The sequence below is a fragment of the Corvus hawaiiensis genome, chromosome 7 (genome assembly GCF_020740725.1).
Source record: "Corvus hawaiiensis isolate bCorHaw1 chromosome 7, bCorHaw1.pri.cur, whole genome shotgun sequence".
NCBI classification, from domain to species: domain Eukaryota; kingdom Metazoa; phylum Chordata; class Aves; order Passeriformes; family Corvidae; genus Corvus; species Corvus hawaiiensis.
This window is the reverse complement of record NC_063219.1, coordinates 925,841-944,574: the sequence shown is the minus strand read 5'-3', so window position 1 is coordinate 944,574 and position 18,734 is coordinate 925,841. Positions and strand designations below refer to the sequence as shown.

Sequence of the window (18,734 nt, the reverse complement as noted above, 5' to 3'; positions counted from 1 at the left end):
TTGCTCACCCCCTTCCACTCTCCCAGGTTGCTCCAAGCCCTGTCCAACCCGGCCTTGAGCATTTCCAGGGATGGGACACCATCCTAGAGGTCTTTTCCAACTCTAACACCTCTGTGATTCCATGTCAGCACAACATTTTTGCTGCCACAGCCACTGACGTCAGACCATCATGGTGTTCAATACCCTCAGGAGACGTTTTTGGGTTTTTTTTTTTTCCAAGCAATGCTTTCCATTTTTTTTTTAAAAAAAAGGAATTCACAAACCTTACTAAGACCGAGGGAAGTGCTTAAAAGCAGGCGTGGTGCTTCGAGAGGCTCTTCCAGCATCTGTTCCCACTTAATTGCCTCGCCTGCTCACAGTGGGAGCGTGGAGTGGATCTCCTGCAAGCCCCGCTCGCGTGTGCTCAACCCAACCACCACCCAACTGCATCACATCACAGCTATGTGGGGACAGGAATGCCTCCAGAGCTCAGCTGGTAACCTATGAGATGCCATATAAATAAATACTAACATGTCGGGAATTTTAAGGTTGTTTCTCTTCTTGAGGGGAAAAAAAAAAAGAAAAAAGATTTTTTTTTTTTTTTAATAATAGGATGGAAAGAGAAAAATCCTCAACTTCTGCTTTAACAAGTGAAGGGTGCATTTAAAAAATCCTGCACTGCTGCCCTCCTTTGAGGGCTCAGCAGGACAACTCAGCAGCGAGAAAGATCTGTGTGAGGCCCCAAGGCTTTGTCCATCTCAGGTTGGAATCCAGAATACCAACCCTCACCCCACCCCAAAACGGATGGAAAATGAAGGGATGGCATGACCTTAAGCCCTTGTGTGATGCTTTGGGCGCTGTCTCTGCCTGCTGGCACCCCGCAGCATCACAGGAAAGGGGTGCTTGGATTATTAAGTGCCACAACAAACCCAGACCATCCTGAAACCCCAAACACAACGTGGCCAAAAACCTGCAGCACCCCTGGCCTTGCATCGCAGGATCCCAGATGGTTTGGGTGGGATTTGGTCCTTAAATCCCATCCCATTCCACCCCTGCCAAGGGCAGGACACCTTCCACTGTCCCAGGTTGCTCCCAGCCCCAATGTCCAGCCTGGCCTTGGGCACTGCCAGGGATCCAGGGGCAGCCCCAGCTGCTCTGGGCAACCTGAATTCTAACTGACCTTGTACCACTCCTGCATTAACTGCTATTTTAACCAACTTTTAAAGAAATGGGGCCTCAGAGCCTGCAACCACCTTTAATGAAATCCCCAAGCCTCAGATTAGATTTTCAGAGATGTATTAAAACTGCTCAATCTCACTTTGCCTCCAGTAACATCTGAATTCTTCTGCCAACTCCCCTTCAGCATTTCTGTCCTGGCTCAGAGCTGGGACAGCTTTCAAATTTCATTTCAGCTTAGTTTCTGGAATTTGGAAACATCTTCTGGCTATGACCTCATCCTCCCTGTACACACGTTCATTTCTTAAGACTTAAAACACTGTCAGTGCCTCAGCTTGAACACAAGTTTCATGGCAAAATGAAATGACTTTTGCAGCTCAAAATCTCACGAATTTTAAGGTCACTAAAGCCAACATCCAAAGCACTTTGGTTTTTTATTTAACGTAGACAGTGACAAAGCCATAGCAGCGGAAACTTTCAAGGCACATCAAATTTTCTGACTGTCTTTTGTACAATGAAGAAGTTAATTTCTGAAATTGAAACTGGAGACCAGCAGTTGAATATTTTCAGTTGAAAACAGAGATGTTGGGACAGTTGTGATTGGAAGTGCAGACTGGACCCACTGGATGTTTCCAGTAAGAGCCAAGAAAACAACACTTCCAACTTTGAGAGATTCTGAAGAGCAATGAGTGTTAAAGGCTTTAAAATGCAAAGCTTGACCATCCTGAGTTGCAGGAATTCACTGAATCACAGAACATCCTGAGCTGGAAGGGACTCACAAGAATCATCGAATTCCAACTCCTGAACAGAAAAAATGACTCCTCATTTGACTCAAGTTCGAGTTTTGTAACACCAGGCAGGATCAAATCCTGGGTGAAAAGCTGGAGGACTTACAAAAACTGATCTCTGACTGTAGAACTTGTGAGCTTGAATCATTGTGGATTCAGGATGACAGCAAAGACCTCTCTGTACACGCAGAGCACCGTGACCATCACAGCGGACACAAAAACCACTCGCACTGGGACCCTCTGGAAAATGCATTTTGGGAATGCACAGCACTCCTGTCACCGCTCTGGCTCATCCCACAAGCACACCAGGTCTGTTCCCTCAGGGAATGGGGGACAAAGGTGGCACTGGCTGAACCCTGCAGGAAGCCCAGCACCACTTACCCGTACCAGAAGCGAGGGTCGCTGGATATGCAGTGGTTGAGATTCCGGTGGGCCAGAGCCTTCTTCTTGTTTAACACAAATTCCTGCAGCTTCATCTTCACTTCTGTGCTTGCCACTGCACCTGGGATTAAAAAAAAAGAAATGCATTAGAAAGGCTATTAAACCAGCTCACGCATTTGAAGGAATTTTAGATTTCTAAAAAAGATTCCGAATCAAATCTTTCATTGCCAGCCTGAAAAAAAGGAACTTTGCTTTCAAAGAGAGAAGAACAAAGTGCCTCCAGAAAGGAGCTCTCCCTTTTCATCCCTTTAGCTTGGCATATATTCACAAGTTATGCTTGAAAACACAGATGAAATCGCGTTTATTTCACTAGAAGAGGATGTTACACTTGCATAGAAGCACGCTCAGAATAAAGCACTTGTCCGGGGTATCCCAGCTCTCTTTGAACCACAGTTATTTAAGAAAAGGGGTCTTGTGCACCCTCAAGTTGTTAAATGTCACATCTGAAAGCAGGAGGGGAATGAGCCCAATGGCTCATATGTAGGTTTTGTCTTGCAAACTCCTGTAAACAGGGACCTCTTTGTTCCCAAGTCTCTGTGTACACCCCGACCGACGCAGGATTTCGCTTCGTTTACGGGCGCGCAAATCTCTCGCTGCAAATGGAAAACCTAACGCTGAACAAAAAATAAAACAAAAAATAAGGGAGTCAGTGATTCTGCAGAGCTAAAATGTCAACTGCGTAATCCCCGCTCATGATTCCCTGCACAATGGAGAGCAGGCTGCTTCCCTGCCATGATGGATCCCAGTGATCATCAGGTTGACAGCCCAGGCTCCCAGGCAGGGCTCCTGACGGAGCGATGCAGCCGAAGTTTGGCAGGGGACACGTGGAAAATGATGGTTCATCCACACCGTGGCGTAAGGCAGGAGCTCCAACGGAAAATATCCGGGCTGGGACGAAAAGAAAAGGGCAGGGAAGCTGCCTGCTCTGCTGGGAATGAGAACTAAAAGATCACCCCGCCGAGTTCTCGTCTCCCGCACCATGCTCTACGACGACGTGGTGACATCTGACACGCTGGGGGAACAAGCCCTGGGCTCTCCCCGGGAGCAGGGGGCTGCAGCATTCCCACAAGGCACTGCCTGAAGGTGTAAAATTGCTCCAACACCAAAGCGAGAAAATTCCCTTTTTTTGGAGCCCTGCATTTCTCACCAGCTCTACAAACACAGGCTTGGCGGAAAGTTCAAGCAAAGAGCTGGAGATAAACCCCTGAGGGGCAGAAGAGGTGACAAATGCATGCTTAAAAGCCTTCTCTCTGCAGAATGTGTCACCCTTAATCCATTAGCATCCTCACAACAACCAAACCTGGCTGTGTTCTGGCAGTTTGGGATAAACCCGGTGCTTCGAAGACTTGAAGCACAACATTTTTGGACTGGAAGGTTTATGAAGGCTCCCCTGGAAGGTCCTCCTCCTTTACTGGAAGCTGAAAGATACCATGGAACCTCAGAGTGCTTTGGGTTGGGAGGGACCCTGAGGATCCTCTAATTCCAACTCCCTGCCACGGGCAGGGACACCTTCCACTATCCCAGGCTGCTCCAAGCCCCATCCAGCCTGGCCTGGGACACTGCCAGGGATCCAGGGGCAGCTGGGGTCATTCAGGGCCTGCCCACCCTCCCAGGGAACAATTCCCAATTCCCAATATCCCATCCAGCCCTGCCCTCTGGCACTGGGAAGCCATTCCCTGTGTCCTGTCCCTCCATGCCTTGTCCCCAGTCCCTCTGCAGCTCTCCTGGAGCCCCTTTAGGCCCTGCCAGGGGCTCTGAGCTCTCCCTGGATTGCTCTCTTCTCCAGGTGAACACCCCCAGCTCTCCCAGCCTGGCTCCAGAGCAGAGGTGTTAATAAGGAGGAAGAACAAACTCTACCTCTCTCACACTCTCTTCATATTTCAGATCAGGACAATTTTAGCTTCTCTTCACCAAATTCTGTGATGTGAGAAAAATAACTTAAGTGTCCTTAAGAGCCGAGGTGCGATAATGATTCTACACCACAGCACTTCTTAAACAAAAAGTAATTTAAAAATAAACCTGTAGCCATGGGAACAGAATCTTCAACTTCACATCCCCAAATTCGGGGTTTTTTCCTCCACACCTCTGTGTTTCACCCAAAAGCTGCTTTGCTCCTATTTTCCAGAGATTCGGGCATTTAAATTCCTTTCCAGATTACTTTAATGAGGATGGGCAGGTATCAATTCTGAGGAGAGGCCCAGCAAAACATGGATCAAACATCAACAGCTGATGGGAGCAGCAGGGGGAAGGGGAAACACTTAGGGATTCTGGACCTCTGGTCTTTCTAGGATTTAGAAAGGTCTCCCAGACCCCAGTCTTTCCCTACTAAAAAAGTTCTCGGAGCTTTATCTTATTCCCAGTTTCCAGCCAGCATCCCATCCTCCTTCCACCACTCCTCCCATCACGAAACCAGACCCGAGGAGTTGATGGCACAACTCGGGGAGGTATTTTTTTCCCCCCATTCACTTGCAAAAGAAGCCCTAACAAGCAGCCCCGATCGTCTCTGATAAGGGACATTGTGAGGCCACAATGATCTCCTCAAGTGCATAATGACACATAGTGGGGAAGGCACCCACAAGCTGTCACCTCCTGAAAAAAAAGCTCCTGCTGAATGGAAATGCTTCAAAAAGGGGAGAGCTGAGAACTCAGGCTACGTCTTAAAAGGAGTGGAATTCAGAGCAGCAGAAAGAGAAAAGGAGTGCAGCGTGCATCTGGTGTATTTCATGGGCTTAATATTCTGCCTCCATTAGGAATGCTGCCAAAAATACTTCAAAAAATGTAAAATCAAGGGAAGAGAGGATACGCTTCCTTTTGAAAAACGCTAAAATGGCATTTAGCGAGACGAAAATGAAGATAAAGCAGAGAAATACATTTCTCTCTTCCCCTCAATCCCCCTGATGAGTCCCCTCACAAGCTCCCCGTGCCCTCAAGGAGGTTCCTCCAGCTTTCTGAGGCTCCTCCATGGCTCCCATCCACCTGTCACCACCCAAACGAGGGAGCTTTGGCCACTTACTCTCTTTCCCTTTCTCTTTGTTTTTCAGCTGCTGCAGTTTCTGCTCCCGGTGCTGCTTCTCCAGCTCCTGCTCCTGTCGGTGCTGCTCCAGCTTCCTCTGGTGCTCCAGCAGCTCCTGCTGATGCTTCATGGCCAGCATCTCCTGCTGCTGCTGCGGAGAAGGGAACGGGGAAAAGGACCAAATTAACACCATCAGCCTTCCCAGGGCCAAAGCAGAGGCTGCAGGCAGGTGACAAGGACAGGGCTTAATTCATGGAAATAAGGACAAGCACGGGCCTTCCTTTTATCTCCATCACCTGTTTTAGATAAATACCCACTAGGGCACCTTCAGTATTATTTGTTGTACGGGGAAGTTGTGGAAATTGTGGCTGCCCCTGGATCCCTGGAAGTGTTTCAAGCCAGGCTGGATGGGGCTTGGAGCAACCTGGGATAGTGGAAGGTGTGGAACAAGGTGGAATTTAATGTCCCACCTAACTCCAACCACGCTGAGATTCTGTGATTAATTATAAAATGATTTCCTCAATATATAAAAAAAATAAGTCCTCCAATAACTTCTCCAGGAAGGATTTACCCTGAGCCTCTTGATTCGCCCACATCCATGGGAATAATCAGGAGACATGATGTCTAATTAAGGTAATTATTTGCAAAGCTCCCATCAAACGGGACCTTCAAGGCTAGAAGCACCAGAGGCTCCTACCCTAGCGCAAGTCCCGCCATGGGTCCCCAAGTCCCAGCAGCTGGAAGGCGTCAGCGTCCCCACCAGGCTCCTGGGCAATTTGGGGTGCATGCCCCCTGTTTGGGCGCAGAGGCCATTCCCACGGGACGGAGGGCAGCAGGTGGATGTGCTGTGCCCCGGATGGCGTGAGGGAGCGCCCCGTGTCCCGGGTGGGTGAGGGAGCGCCCCGTGTCCCGGGTGGGTGAGGGAGCGCCCCGTGTCCCGGGTGGGTGAGGGAGCGCCCCGTGTCCCGGATGGGTGAGGGAGCGCCCCGTGTCCCGGGTGGGTGAGGGTGAGGGTGTGCTGTGCCCCGGGATGGTGTGAGGGAGCACCCCGTGTCCCAGGTGTGTGAGGGAGCGCCCCGTGTCCCGGGTGTGTGAGGGAGCGCCCCGTGTCCCGGGTGGGTGAGGGTGAGGGTGTGCTGTGCCCCGGGATGGCGTGAGGGAGCGCCCCGTGTCCCGGGTGTGTGAGGGAGCGCCCCGTGTCCCGAGCGCCGGCCGGGAGCGCGCGAGGCTGTGGAAAGGCAGGTGACGAGCGGCGCGGCCCGGCGGCCTGCAGAGCTGTGGAGGGATCTCCGTGGGGATCTAAAACTGCTTTTCCCTACAAAAGCCGAGCTGGAGCTTTGCTCCGTTGGAGTCCGCAGCTGCCCGCTTGATTTGCACCCTCCCTGGCAAGGCGCAGGCCGCAGCCAAGCGTGTGGGCCGCTCCTCGGCCTCCCGCCAAGGGCCGGAATGCCGGAGCCCTCCGGAGCCCTCCGGAGCACGGCGCCCACCCGGCACTCTTTACGTTGGCAGCTTATAAACCGAGGGATTGACTGGGAGCTGGCAGCCTCCAGCCTCAGAGCCCCGAGCTCTCCAGGGCTGCACTTAATGGGGGCCTGTGCTCGGATACCACCCACCGCTCCCGAGAAATCCCCGCGGCGGAGAGGGATCGGGAGCACGGAATTGTGGAATGGTTTGGGTTGGAAGGGGCCTGAAGGATCACCTCGTTCCAAGCCCCTGCTGTGGGCAGGGTCCAAGCCACGGCTGCTGGGACAGGGAACCTGCTCTCTCCAAGCTCTCTCAATCCATCCTTCTCCAGACCCTGCCAGCTCCTGCAGACACGAGACTCCTACCCCACAGGTTTTCCTTCTCCTTGAGCTCATCTTCCTTTTCATCCCTTTAATTGTGATTCTTGGGGCATCCTGTGCAGGGCCAGGAGCTGGACTTGATGACCCTTGTGAGTCCCTTCCAGCTGTGGATATTCTAGGATCCTCTGAATAACTTGTGGCATTGCACACTTGCCCCACTCAATGCTTGAGCCACGGATGCACCACAGATACAAATAAAATCACACCATTCTATATAAAGATGCAAAAAACCACAATCTAAGAAGTATTTACAATCTGCCTGGCTATCTGCTGGAAACTCTCCATGGAGGAATCCCTGCTGCTGCCTGTTCCAAGCAGGCAGGCTGTTGTAAAACACCGAAAATCCAGTTATTTGCAGCCACTGCACCTATGCCTCCCCTCCTAATTCTATTGAATTATGTGTAAACAACCGAAAATCCACACTCAAAAAAAAACCTAGAAAAGGAGGAAAAAAATAGAGGAAACCAGCTATTTTTGTTTTCTAATTAAGCAGCAGCTTCTACTAACACGTCTCCATTTGGGGAAAGAGTCTCTTTTCCGACTTCCAACAAGTCCACCACATGGTGGGCTTTGAGAACCTCGCCATGGAAAGTATGCAAATGAACAATATTTAATGCACAATATGGTAAAACAGGTTTTGTTATTTTTATGGAATCAGGAGCCTTTTCTCTCCATCTGCAGTCTCCTAGGCTCCGCAGGCTCTGCTTCCTGCGATGGTTTACATACATTAGGCTGCTTTAGGAGGAGCTGTGCTTTCACTGACATCTGGAGCGAAATGAGAATGAAAAGCCCAATTTGTAGCTGGATGGTTTAGGGAAGTTTCATTAGGGATGTATTGTCTCTGCTCGTTTTGACCCCAGTTTCCACAAAGCCTATTCTTAATATAGTTTTTCGAATCATTTCAAAGTTGAAAAAAGAAAAAATTTAAAAAATAAAATAATGAAGCCATGTCTCCGATTGTATCCATGAAAAATGAGAAGAAATCACTGTTGGTGTCTGCTGTAGCCTGGGAAAACGAGAGAAGAAAACCCATCCGGGTGTCTTCTCAGAGCATGAATATTTCTCCACGCTTACCAAGAATGTTATGGGGAAACAGAAATTTAGGTTGGGTATCAGGGAAAGGTTCTTCCCCCAGAGGGTGCTGGGCACTGCCCAGGCTCCCCAGGGAATGGGCACGGCCCCGAGGCTGCCAGAGCTCCAGGAGTGACAGGGTGTCAGAAAAAAGCATCAGAAAAACATCAGTTTCTGGTTCATTTAAAGCAACCGAGGCCAATTTGAACAGGCACTGCCCACTCGGACCCTGTGTGTTCATCGCAGGCAGCTGGGGCAGGGGGTTTATTCCCCAACTGTATTTCCCAAACACTGAAATGTCATCACAAAGTTCATTCACTGAGGGAAATCCCTCAGGATCTGAGACTAACTCAGCCCTGAGTTTGAGGAGCACCGTGTGACAGACGCACACGCTGCATCAGGGAGCTCAGAACATCTGAATTAGGTGCTCCTGCCAAAATCAATATTTGTAAATATTCATAACTATGGGGATTCCTGCATATGTTTAATGTCACTGCTCCCACTATTTCTGAAAACTGCACAAATGTTCAACTGTACCTGCAGTTAGTGCTGCTGGTGCTCCTTTAGCATATATTAATATTAATAGAGGTAACAGGGAGAATGCAGAGCATTTCCAGGTATTTATCAACTGCCGGCCTGCCGTGAGCACTCAGCGATCCAGAGGATTTTGCCATCACACTCCTCAATTGTCTTCAGTGCTCCAGCTTGTCACCCTGGGAGGGGGACCGACACCTTATCAGTGGGGAAACTGTCACAGAGAAACCTCTTTTTAAGGGAAACGCAGCTAAAATGGCTCCCTTCAGTCATCAGAGGTGAAAAGGTCATGTTCCAAAATCCTCCAGCAGCCAGGCAGTGCCCTCCCAGGAAGAGTGGGGTGCTGACACCAAGATCCCATTTCCCAGAGAGAACCGGGATGCATTTCATGGAGACTTTCACAACCACTCCTCCAGCTGCCAAACAAGAAGCCAAGCACAGAGATCCTTCCTGCCCCCCCCCGAGCTCAGACTGGCTCCTGGGTGTTTATAAGAGATTATTTTGAATAGCAGCAATTAGTGGAAGGGAGAGCAAAATAATCCGTGCCCAGACAGCTTGTGGAGATAAGCACGAGCCTGGGTGAACGGCAGCTGGAACACTTCTGGCTGACAAATATTCCCTGGCACCCAAAGTTGCTGTGTCCAGCTCCCAACGTGCGCCTCAACCCACACCTGAGATCAGCTCCAGCACGGGGGGATACCAGGGAAGGGATCTTCTGCCACCGGTTCTGGCCAAATTCTACAGTTTGGGGAGCTTAAATCGGGTATTTAAAGGGATCTTGAGCTCAGGTTCTTTAAAAATAAAGTCAAGTCGTAGGTGAGGATGAAGAAAAACTGGCCAAGAACGTACACATCAAACCACCCCCCAAAAAATCCGTGGTTACGGGTGGAAGCAAAGCACAGACACTGGGATTTCTGGGAGGTGGATTTCTGGGAGCACTGCTCTGCTGGGTTGTTTTACAGCGATCCCAGCGCTGGCTGGACTCTCTGCTTCGTGTTCCCCCATCCTGTTTACTGAAGCCTCGGGCTGTGGCTCCGGTTTCAGGATCCGCTCTCTTGGCTCCGTGGCGGCGTGTTTGGGATATCTCCTGGAGCACCAGAGGCCGGGCAGAACAAATCAGCTGTGCTGGGACACGGGGAGGGGGGATCATTGTGGCTTCCAGCAGCAGCCAGGACACAAAGATCTGGGAGAGCGAGCACCTCTCATCTCTTTTCCGGGACACGCATCCCGCGTGCCCCCTTCCCGCCATCGGGCAGCTGACAGCCGGCGGTCCCGTGCCAGAAATTCCCATGGGCAGGGAATTTTCCACAGGGAAACGATCCCTCCCGGCCGACAGCTCCCTGGGCAAGAGGCTGATCTCGGTCAGACACGTCCTACTGAGAACGTCTGGTGTTCAGGTTTATGAGGCTAAACCGTCTCCAGGACCAGGAATGACGGTGATAAGATCCCGTGCTTTTACTTTGGCAGCTCATATGTGGATATGGAATCTTGTATCCCAGACTCCTTCCCGTGCCATTACCTCTCCTAAAAGGCCGGAAGCCCTCTGGGTCCTGAATACCTGCAAAGGTTCAGCACTGGGAATGCTTTTGTATGAGCCTCTTGCTCCCTGATTCCCATTCCAGCCTAACTTTTCCCTCTCTCCGGAAGCAGAATATCCAACAGCCTTTTCAGAAAGCAGCAAGCTCCGTTTGTAGTATCCAGCACATTCAGCTCCTTCTCCAACTTTCCCCTTGAAAGGTGAGGAAAACTCCTTTGAGTCTGCCTCTGCTGGGCTTTACGTGGTTATTGTTGAAGGGGAGGCAATCAGGAGCAGGGAATGCCCATCCCAGCATGGATGGCAATAAGTAAATCAGAAAATTCGACTTAGACCAAAGCCCTGCAAACCAAAGGACCACATAAAAAAACCACGTAAAGGAGGAGCCCCAGATGTTTAATGCTAAATAAGAGATGAGACCTGGGTCCTTGGAGGAGCAGTTACATCCTCTGTGAATTGTTTTGGGGTATTTTGGGTATTACAGGAACTCCACGTTTCTGGATCAGCAGTGGTCTACATTAACAGGTCAGTATTCCTGGCATAACAGCAGGATCCAGTGGCATATTTCCTCATCCCTGCCCTGATTCTTTGTGTTGTCTTTGACTACTTCCAAATGTTTTGTAAGTTCAAAAATAAGATAAAACTGGAGTCCAACATTCAGGTGTGGGAACTGCCAGAATATCCCTTCTGCTGCCATTTACTTTGGAATTCCAAGCTGGCAAAGAAACAATCAAGGTGCCCCTCACGTATTTTACTCCAGGCAGGGCTGAAGTTCTCCTTGTGCTCCTTCCAGCCAAGCAACCGTGGCCCATCTCAGAAGAAACCACCAGGAAACGTTTCTTTCATCGATTTCCAGTGGCTCTGTAAGGACCAGAGCAGACAAACTCCCCTGGATGAGCACTCCAGCTTCACTCCTGACACCACCAACAGTGCCTGGATGGCAGCAAGATGCCTGAGTTATCCCAGCCTGCCGCAGGAATCCTTCAGCCGAGAGATGGGGTAAAAGGTGTCCAAGCTGCTCCATGGATTTGTTGACAGAACCCAGCTCTCCCTGTGCAGCTTTGTCCTCACCGCTCTCAGAAAAGATTCCGACTTTGAGGCTGAGGAGAAGTCACCACCCACCCCCTTCAAAGGCAGCAAACGCTCTGATCTTCCAAAGGTCTTCCCCAGGGTTGCTTCCATCAGAAGTTAAGTTTTGCAGGATCTAAGGTGTAAGTTTTGGAGCCGGCTCGGTGTGCCAGAAAAGCGAGGCAAGGTTACTGAGAAAGAACAGGAAGCCGTCTGGAAATAGCGTGAGTTCCAAGGCGCTCGAGTGGTAACGAGGCACAAAATGTTCAGTCTGGTCTTTTACCACCGACTGTACCCAGCTGCAGCTTCCTAAGATGAATAATCCTATCATCCCGGAATCCAGACAGAGGCAGACACCTGGTATCTCCAGGCTTTTAAAGTTCCTCTTGAAAAGGACGCAGGCCGCGAGCAACGGGCGCACTGCGGAAGAGCCGCGCAAAAATGAGCAGAGGGAGCCCCTCCACGCTGGCTGCTGCAGGAAGAGAGCACGAAGCAGACAGGCCCGGGATCGGGAGCTGGGATATCGGGGGGTGAGACGGGAGCCTGCCCTTCTGGAGTCCGAGGGAAGCGGGTGCTTTGTGGGAGCCACGGTGCTGCTGGCACCGTCCCTGCTGGGGACACGGGGGAGGTGCCACAGGGGATCAGCAGGTGACACCGGTCCCAGCAGCAGAACTGGAACATGCCCAGCCTTCCCTGCTGAGCGGGAATCAACATGGAGAGGCCACCAAAGAGAAGCTCTGGGCACCGTCAGGGCTACGCTGAGAGCAGCCCCACTAAAGGACAATGTTATTTGGGCCCGGTGAGCTACCACGGAATCATGGAATGCGTTGGGGTGGGTTGGGAGGGACCTTAGAGATGATCCAGTTCCACACCCTGCCCGGGGCAGGGACACCTTCCACCACAACCCCATCCAGCCTGGCCTTGAGCAGCTCCAGGGGTATCCTGCAGGCAAACCTGCCATTCCACGGGCAGGTGGCTCCACATGAAAGCAAGGAGCAGTTTCTCCCCTCAGCATCAGCATGACAACTATCAAGTCTAGACATCTTTGGGGAAGAATTACATTTCTTTACAGCACAGCAAAATCCGTCTGGAAGATTCCCTGCAAGATTTTCTCTCTCTGTAACCAAAGGAATGGCTCGAGAGTTTCAACCCGTGTCTCTGAACAAGAGGCTGATCCCTCGGAGGTGTTACCACCCCTCACTCAATGCAGGAATTCATTCTGTCAAGGGAAAGAGAACAATTTCAGGATCACCGCACAGCAAACGTCCTCTCAAAGCTCCTTTCCCTGCTGCTGCTTCCCTGCCCATCCCGTCCATGCTGGATGCACAGCCCAGCACTCCCTCTGCACACAGTCCTTTCTCCAATGGTGGGGAAACTGGGAATGGGGTTGCACACCCGCGGGTGAGGATTTCAGGCCCACGAGGAGCTGGGAGGCTCAGCTGCTTCCCTGCGCTGTTATCCCTCCCGCCGACGTGCGTCAGCATCCCCCAGAAGTTTCCGGCTGTGGCTATAAAACAGCCAGAGCTGGGAAGAGCCCTGCTCCAAGCTCGGACAGAGGAGATGAACCACATTCCCCACGACGTCCTTCCCTTCCCGCTGAGCTCACAGTGCCCGAGGTGCCTCTGGCCCTGCCAAAGCGCCCATCCTGCCCCTCTTCCATCGCCCCGCTCCAGCCCTTGACCAGAAGGGCGAACGGAAAAGCTTTTGGTAACTTCCAGCTGATCTTGGCTGGGAATGAGTGACTCACAAAGGAAAAAATTCCTCGCCGGTTCCTCCACAACCAAAGGTCAGGCAGAGCTCACAGCGGGACCTGCGGAGAGGCTTTCCACCATCTCACCCGAGAGCCAGGCTCCTTGTTCCATCCTTGGTTTTGTTTAGGAAGGCAGATTTGAAGGCCATAAATATTGTCTGTCCCACATCTGGCGAGGCAGAGAGGAGTGGAAAATCCATCTGGCTGAAGGTGAGTGGCTACAGGAGAGAGCAGCCACTGCTGGTGCCTCCAGCCCCCGGCGCTCTCTGGAGTCAGGCCTGGGCAATCCGCAGAGCTGCTCTGGAGCTGTGGAAGAAGCAGCCTGCCCTGCTCCGTATGGTGTGAAGCCTTCAAAAGGCTCCGCTTACTTTCCCTAAACACGTCAGGCTTTTCACAGAATCGCCACAGAACGGTTTGGGTTGGAAGGGACCTTAAAGCTCATCCCACTCCAACCCCCTGCTGTGGCAGGGACACCTCCCACTAGACCAGTTTGCTCCAAGCCCCATCCCTCCTCACTAATTTCTTCTGAAGATCCAATCTAAACTTACCTCTCTTTCAGTTTAAAGCCATTCCCCCTTCTCCCATCTCTCTCTACACGACCCTGTTTTCTCCTAACCCTCCTGTGCCAAGCTCTGTGTCCATTATAGAGCCCTTCCACAAATATTTTTTCACTCGTTTCCTGGCTCTCTCCAAATTGCACCACCTTGGAGAATTTGGCACTTTCATGTGAAGGCCAAAACACAGCATCTCTAACAGCAAGCACTGGGACACACCAGGATCAGGACTGCCTGATCACATGCTCAGGCAGTCATCGTCTTCTCCTCCTGCACTAGGTCAGATGATTAAAACTGAGCTGATGGAAGCGATTCCAAGCTCTGGAAAAAGCCAAAACTTCAGCTCTCAATAGGAAAAAGTTATCTACTGGGATAGAAAAACAGGCAAGTCATGCCAGCATTTTCCAGGCCAAACTTCGCTCACTTAAGCGTTCCTCACACTCCTGCTTTGTTTGGGGGGTGGGATGGAGGGATGTTCCCCCCTTCTCACTTCCTGTCAAGTCAGACCAGTTCCTCTGTTCCCACCAACACCACAGCAATAAAAGGAAATAAAAAGACCCCAAACCACGATTTCTCCTGTACCAGCACAGGAATCAGCACTGGAAACAAAGGAGCTGTTTGAAAGCTTCACCACCTGGGAGAGCTGGGGGTGCTCACCTGGAGAAGGGAAGGCTCCAGGGAGACCTCAGAGCCCCTTGCAGGGCCTAAAGGGGCTCCAGGAGAGCTGCAGAGGGACTGGGGACAAGGCATGGAGGGACAGGACACAGGGAATGGCTTCCCAGTGCCAGAGGGCAGGGCTGGATGGGATCTTGGGAAGGAATTGTTCCCTGGGAGGGTGGGCAGGCCCTGGCACAGGGTGCCCAGAGCAGCTGGGGCTGTCCCTGGATCCCTGGCAGTGTCCAAGGCCAGGCTGGACACTGGGGCTGGGAGCAGCCTGGGACAGTGGGAGGTGTCCCTGCCAATGGCAGGGGTGGGAATTAGATGATCCTCAGGGTCCTTTCCAACCCAAAGCATTTGGGGATTTCATGAAAGCTTTGCACTTGTTGAGTAAAATGGTGGATGCTAGGCTGGAATGGAAAAAGCCAAATTAATCAATTCTAGACAGCAGCAGATACACAGAACAGAGTAAAATGCAGAAATTCTTCCTCCTTCACAGAAGCAGTTTCCAAAGCAATTGCAGGTTTAACATTACCATAGAATCACAGAATGGTTTGGACTGGGAGGGAGCCTAAAGCTCATCCCATTCCCAACCCCTGCCATGGGGGTGTTCACGCCTGTGTGGACATGCGATTAAAAAACCCCAAAAAACCGACTAAATTTCTCCAAAAAGAGCTCTGCATCTTCACTCAGGACTATTTCTATACCAGGTTTCACAGCTCAAGAGCTTCTTCTGAAGAAGATAAATGGGTTTTATTTGCTTTAACATCCCCACCCTGCTTTCTTCATGAGCCATAAAGGAGCTTGGCAGCTCCGAGCCCAAATTTAAAGTTATATATTTTAATTCTCTGGGCACAATAATCGCTTCCCTGCACTCAGAGCCACTGGACTTAACACAGCTGCCAGTTGTAAGAGTCACCTAAATGTGGGTTGGCTTCTTCACACGGAGACAGGCAAGACGTTTCCCCAGAGAAAACACACCACAGCCACACGCTGGGGCAGGGCGTGGGGTTATTTCCTCTGTGAGGCATCGCAGTGTTTATTTCAGCAAGGGGCTGTTTGATTTTTAAAGCAACTCGGGTCCCACGGACACACTTCCTACTCTCAGAGATCACCTTGCAGGCCACCCTTCTGCACAGAATTATATCATCCCTATTTTAAGGCTCTCGTTTAGCCAGGCTTACACACGAGATGAAGAGCTTCATTACCTAATGGGCTGGATACACTGTGGCCTCTCAAAATTAGAGCCCAGCTTCCTCCTAACACAGATTTTGAGCAGAGGCAGTCAGAGCTTTACCACAAATGAGGGTAAATATGTTCCTATCAGCTTTGAACCTGGCCATTAAATGGGAACGGGCCGGCCTGATTTTTCATAGACAAATAACTACAGGCACGGGCAATTAGAAGGGAAGAATGCAAATATTTGCCACAGGAGTTCCCCATCCTTCCCCCCCCCACCCCGAGTGCTTGCACCAGCTGTGGATGAACGTGGGGATACACCAACATTCCACACATGCCCCCAGAGATGCCCACATTATGCATCCATGTATAAATACAGCTACACCCAGGCACCTCCTCACCTCTGCCCTGGTGACAGCACAGAGGACTCACCCAGGGACAGGGGCGTTTGCTGCTAATCCAGCCTCAAACAGGGGCACCTCTGACAAACCCCAGCTCCTCTCTGTACTGAGAAGTCTGTAAATAACACCCCATTAACTTTTAATCCCATCTTCCCCACTCTGACATGCTTTTTGTATTAAAATGAAAGTTATATAAGGTTGAATCGAGGTTGCTTTTCAATATTACATTAAGGCTATTTACCATGTGCAGCACTAATCCCCCTTTGAAAAAAGGAGCCTATTAGCAATTCGGAAAGCTTACGTTGCCATAGCAATAGTCCAGCACTGGGAAATATTTATATAATGTCTCCTGTTTTCGCTCTGCCACAGCCATCTTCCAAACTGGACTGCCTGCTGACCCTGCCTGGTGTTCCCTCCCTGTCCCACGCTGGGCACAGCACCTGCTTGGTGCCTAACTCTGTGCGTGCAGACCCACCCTCAGGCACTGCCTCTGCATTCCCTGCTCCCGCACTCCCACCACGGTCCACACGCTCGCTGTGCACCTTGTGCTGATGGCAAATGTGCAGCGAGGAGTTCCCGTGCCACTCCACTCCCAAATGTGTGGCCACAGGAACAGGTAACCTCCTGCAGGGCTCAGTTCCGCTGGAACTTCCCAGCTTGGGGCATTTTTTTGTGTCCAGGGAAGGGAACGGAGCTGGGGAAGGGTCTGGAGCACCAGGAGCAGCTGAGCAGGGAAAGGGCCTCAGCCTGGAGAAAAGAAGGCTCAGGGGGGACCTTGTGGCTCTGCACAACTCCCTGACAGGAGGGTGGAGAGCAAGGGACAGGACAAGAGGAAACGGCGTCGAGCTGTGCCGGGGAAAGTTCAGGTTGGAGATCAGGGAAAACATCTTCCCTGAAACGGTGGCCAGGCATTGGAACAGGTTCCTCAGGGCAGTGGTGGAGTCACCACCTGGAATTGCTCCGAAGGTGTGCGGGATGCAGCGTGGTGGTGGTGCTGGGGTGGTGGCTGGGCTCCACGATCTTGGAGCACTTTTCCAACCTCAACAATCCCACAGCATCCTGGTCCCCGGCCGCCCTTACCTTGATGTGCTCGTGCAGCTGCGCCTCGTGCTGCCGGGAGAGCTGCTCGTGCTGCCGCTGGAACTCGGCGATCAGGATCTGCCTCTGGATCTGCTGCTTCTGCTTGAGGGCCAGCAGCTCCTGCTGCAGCTGCTGCTCGCGCAGCGTGGGCTCCGTCACCGGCATGGAGAACTGGTGGTCCAGCCGCAGGTCCATGGGCACCGAGCTCGGCGCCACTTGCAAGGGCAGCGCTGTGCTCACGTCAACTGCGGGGAGAACACAAGGGCAGGGCTCAGTGGGGTCCTCATCCAGCAAAGGAACCTTGAGGAACCATGGGCTGAACCAAGGACAGCGCTGTGCTCACGTCAGCTACGGGGGAAACAAGGGCACGGCTCAGTGGGGTCCTCACCCAGCCCCGAGGAACCATGGACTGAACCAAGGGCAGCACCATGAAACTCACACCGCTCCTTTACTGGTAGCCAAGGCCTACAGGAATTCAGGGATCAACGAGTTTTCCTCCAGGCACCACCTCCCACAAACCCGTGTGTTTGCTACAAGCAAAGAGCATCGCGTGTGACCCATCTGTGCCTTCAAAACACACACACACCTCCGTTCCACCCGTCCAGCACCACTGGAAATAAGGAGGATGAAGATTATTCCAAGACTTCACAGAAAGGATTCATCTTGACTCATGATGGATGAGCTGATGGACTTCCCTGGTCAGGAACATGAGGCTCTCACTTCAAGAAATTTATGCAGAAAACCACGATGTGTTGGGTGATAAATCCCAAACTGGTTTAGCTTGGGAAGGATCTTAAAGCCCATCCCATCCCACTCCTGCCATGGGCAGGGACACCTCCCACTGCCCCAGGCTGCTCCAAGCCCCAGTGTCCAGCCTGGCCTTGGGCACTGCCAGGGATCCAGGGGCAGCCCCAGCTGCTCTGGGCACCCTGTGCCAGGGCCTGCCCTCCCTCACAGGGAAGAATTCCCTCCCAATCCCAATACCCAATGTAACCCTGCCCTCTGGCAGTGGGAAGCCATTCCCCCTTTGCAACAACTTGAACTCAGCTTGTATCTCCTAAAAAATGAAATTACTCCTACCCCATGAATGACTAAAAATCTTCTAAATTTCACCTGCATCACAGTTCTGCCTTTCACAGGTATTCTGTATTTGCAACATTTGCTGTCTCTCTCCGGGGCAATCCCTCAATAACTCTGCTGAGAGCTCTGAATGAACACCAGTTACAGGGTAACAGAGGCTAATCCCTCAGAAACGCTGGGCTTCAGCACAACTGGAAAATAAAGGTGGGGGTTTTTTTTCTCCACATCCTCCGTCAGGACATTAATCTTACCCATCCCAGGGGAAAGAGTTTTCATAGGGTTTTTCCCAAACACTCTCGTGGAGCAGAGGTCCAGGAGCGTGTTCACCCCTCCCTGCACCCGGCTCGGCCAAGGAGGAGGAGGAGGAGGAGACTTTCTTTTTTTGATGGAAACATTTTCAGCAAAAGGTCACATTACTGGAAGTGTTGCTATTTTTCAACTCACAAGCTCTTCCCTCCACTTCCCTATTGTTTTCCTTCCTGTGGCCTTTTCTCTGCTCCCCTCTCTCCCCCGCAGGACCAGAGCAAGGATTCCTTGCCATGGATTCCCGAGCCACAGCCAGGGATTCTGGGCAGAGCAGCACAC

General features: G+C 51.6%; 1 protein-coding gene across 10 annotated transcripts in view; it reads right to left on the bottom strand.

Annotated features, from left to right (window-relative positions):
• HDAC4 (histone deacetylase 4) overlaps positions 1-18,734 on the bottom strand; it is a 176,731-nt gene that overhangs the window by 63,554 nt on the left and 94,443 nt on the right. For 6 of the 10 annotated variants that reach the window (XM_048308840.1, XM_048308841.1, XM_048308833.1 and 3 more), the window contains 3 exons: positions 17,070-17,314; positions 5,398-5,548; positions 2,325-2,445 (listed from right to left, as the gene is read on the bottom strand). In XM_048308840.1, the coding sequence (XP_048164797.1) occupies positions 2,325-2,445; positions 5,398-5,548; positions 17,070-17,314 (517 nt within the window). The remainder of the gene's footprint in view (positions 1-2,324; positions 2,446-5,397; positions 5,549-17,069; positions 17,315-18,734) is intronic. The other 4 variants (XM_048308835.1, XM_048308838.1, XM_048308834.1 and 1 more) reach the window with 2 other exon arrangements.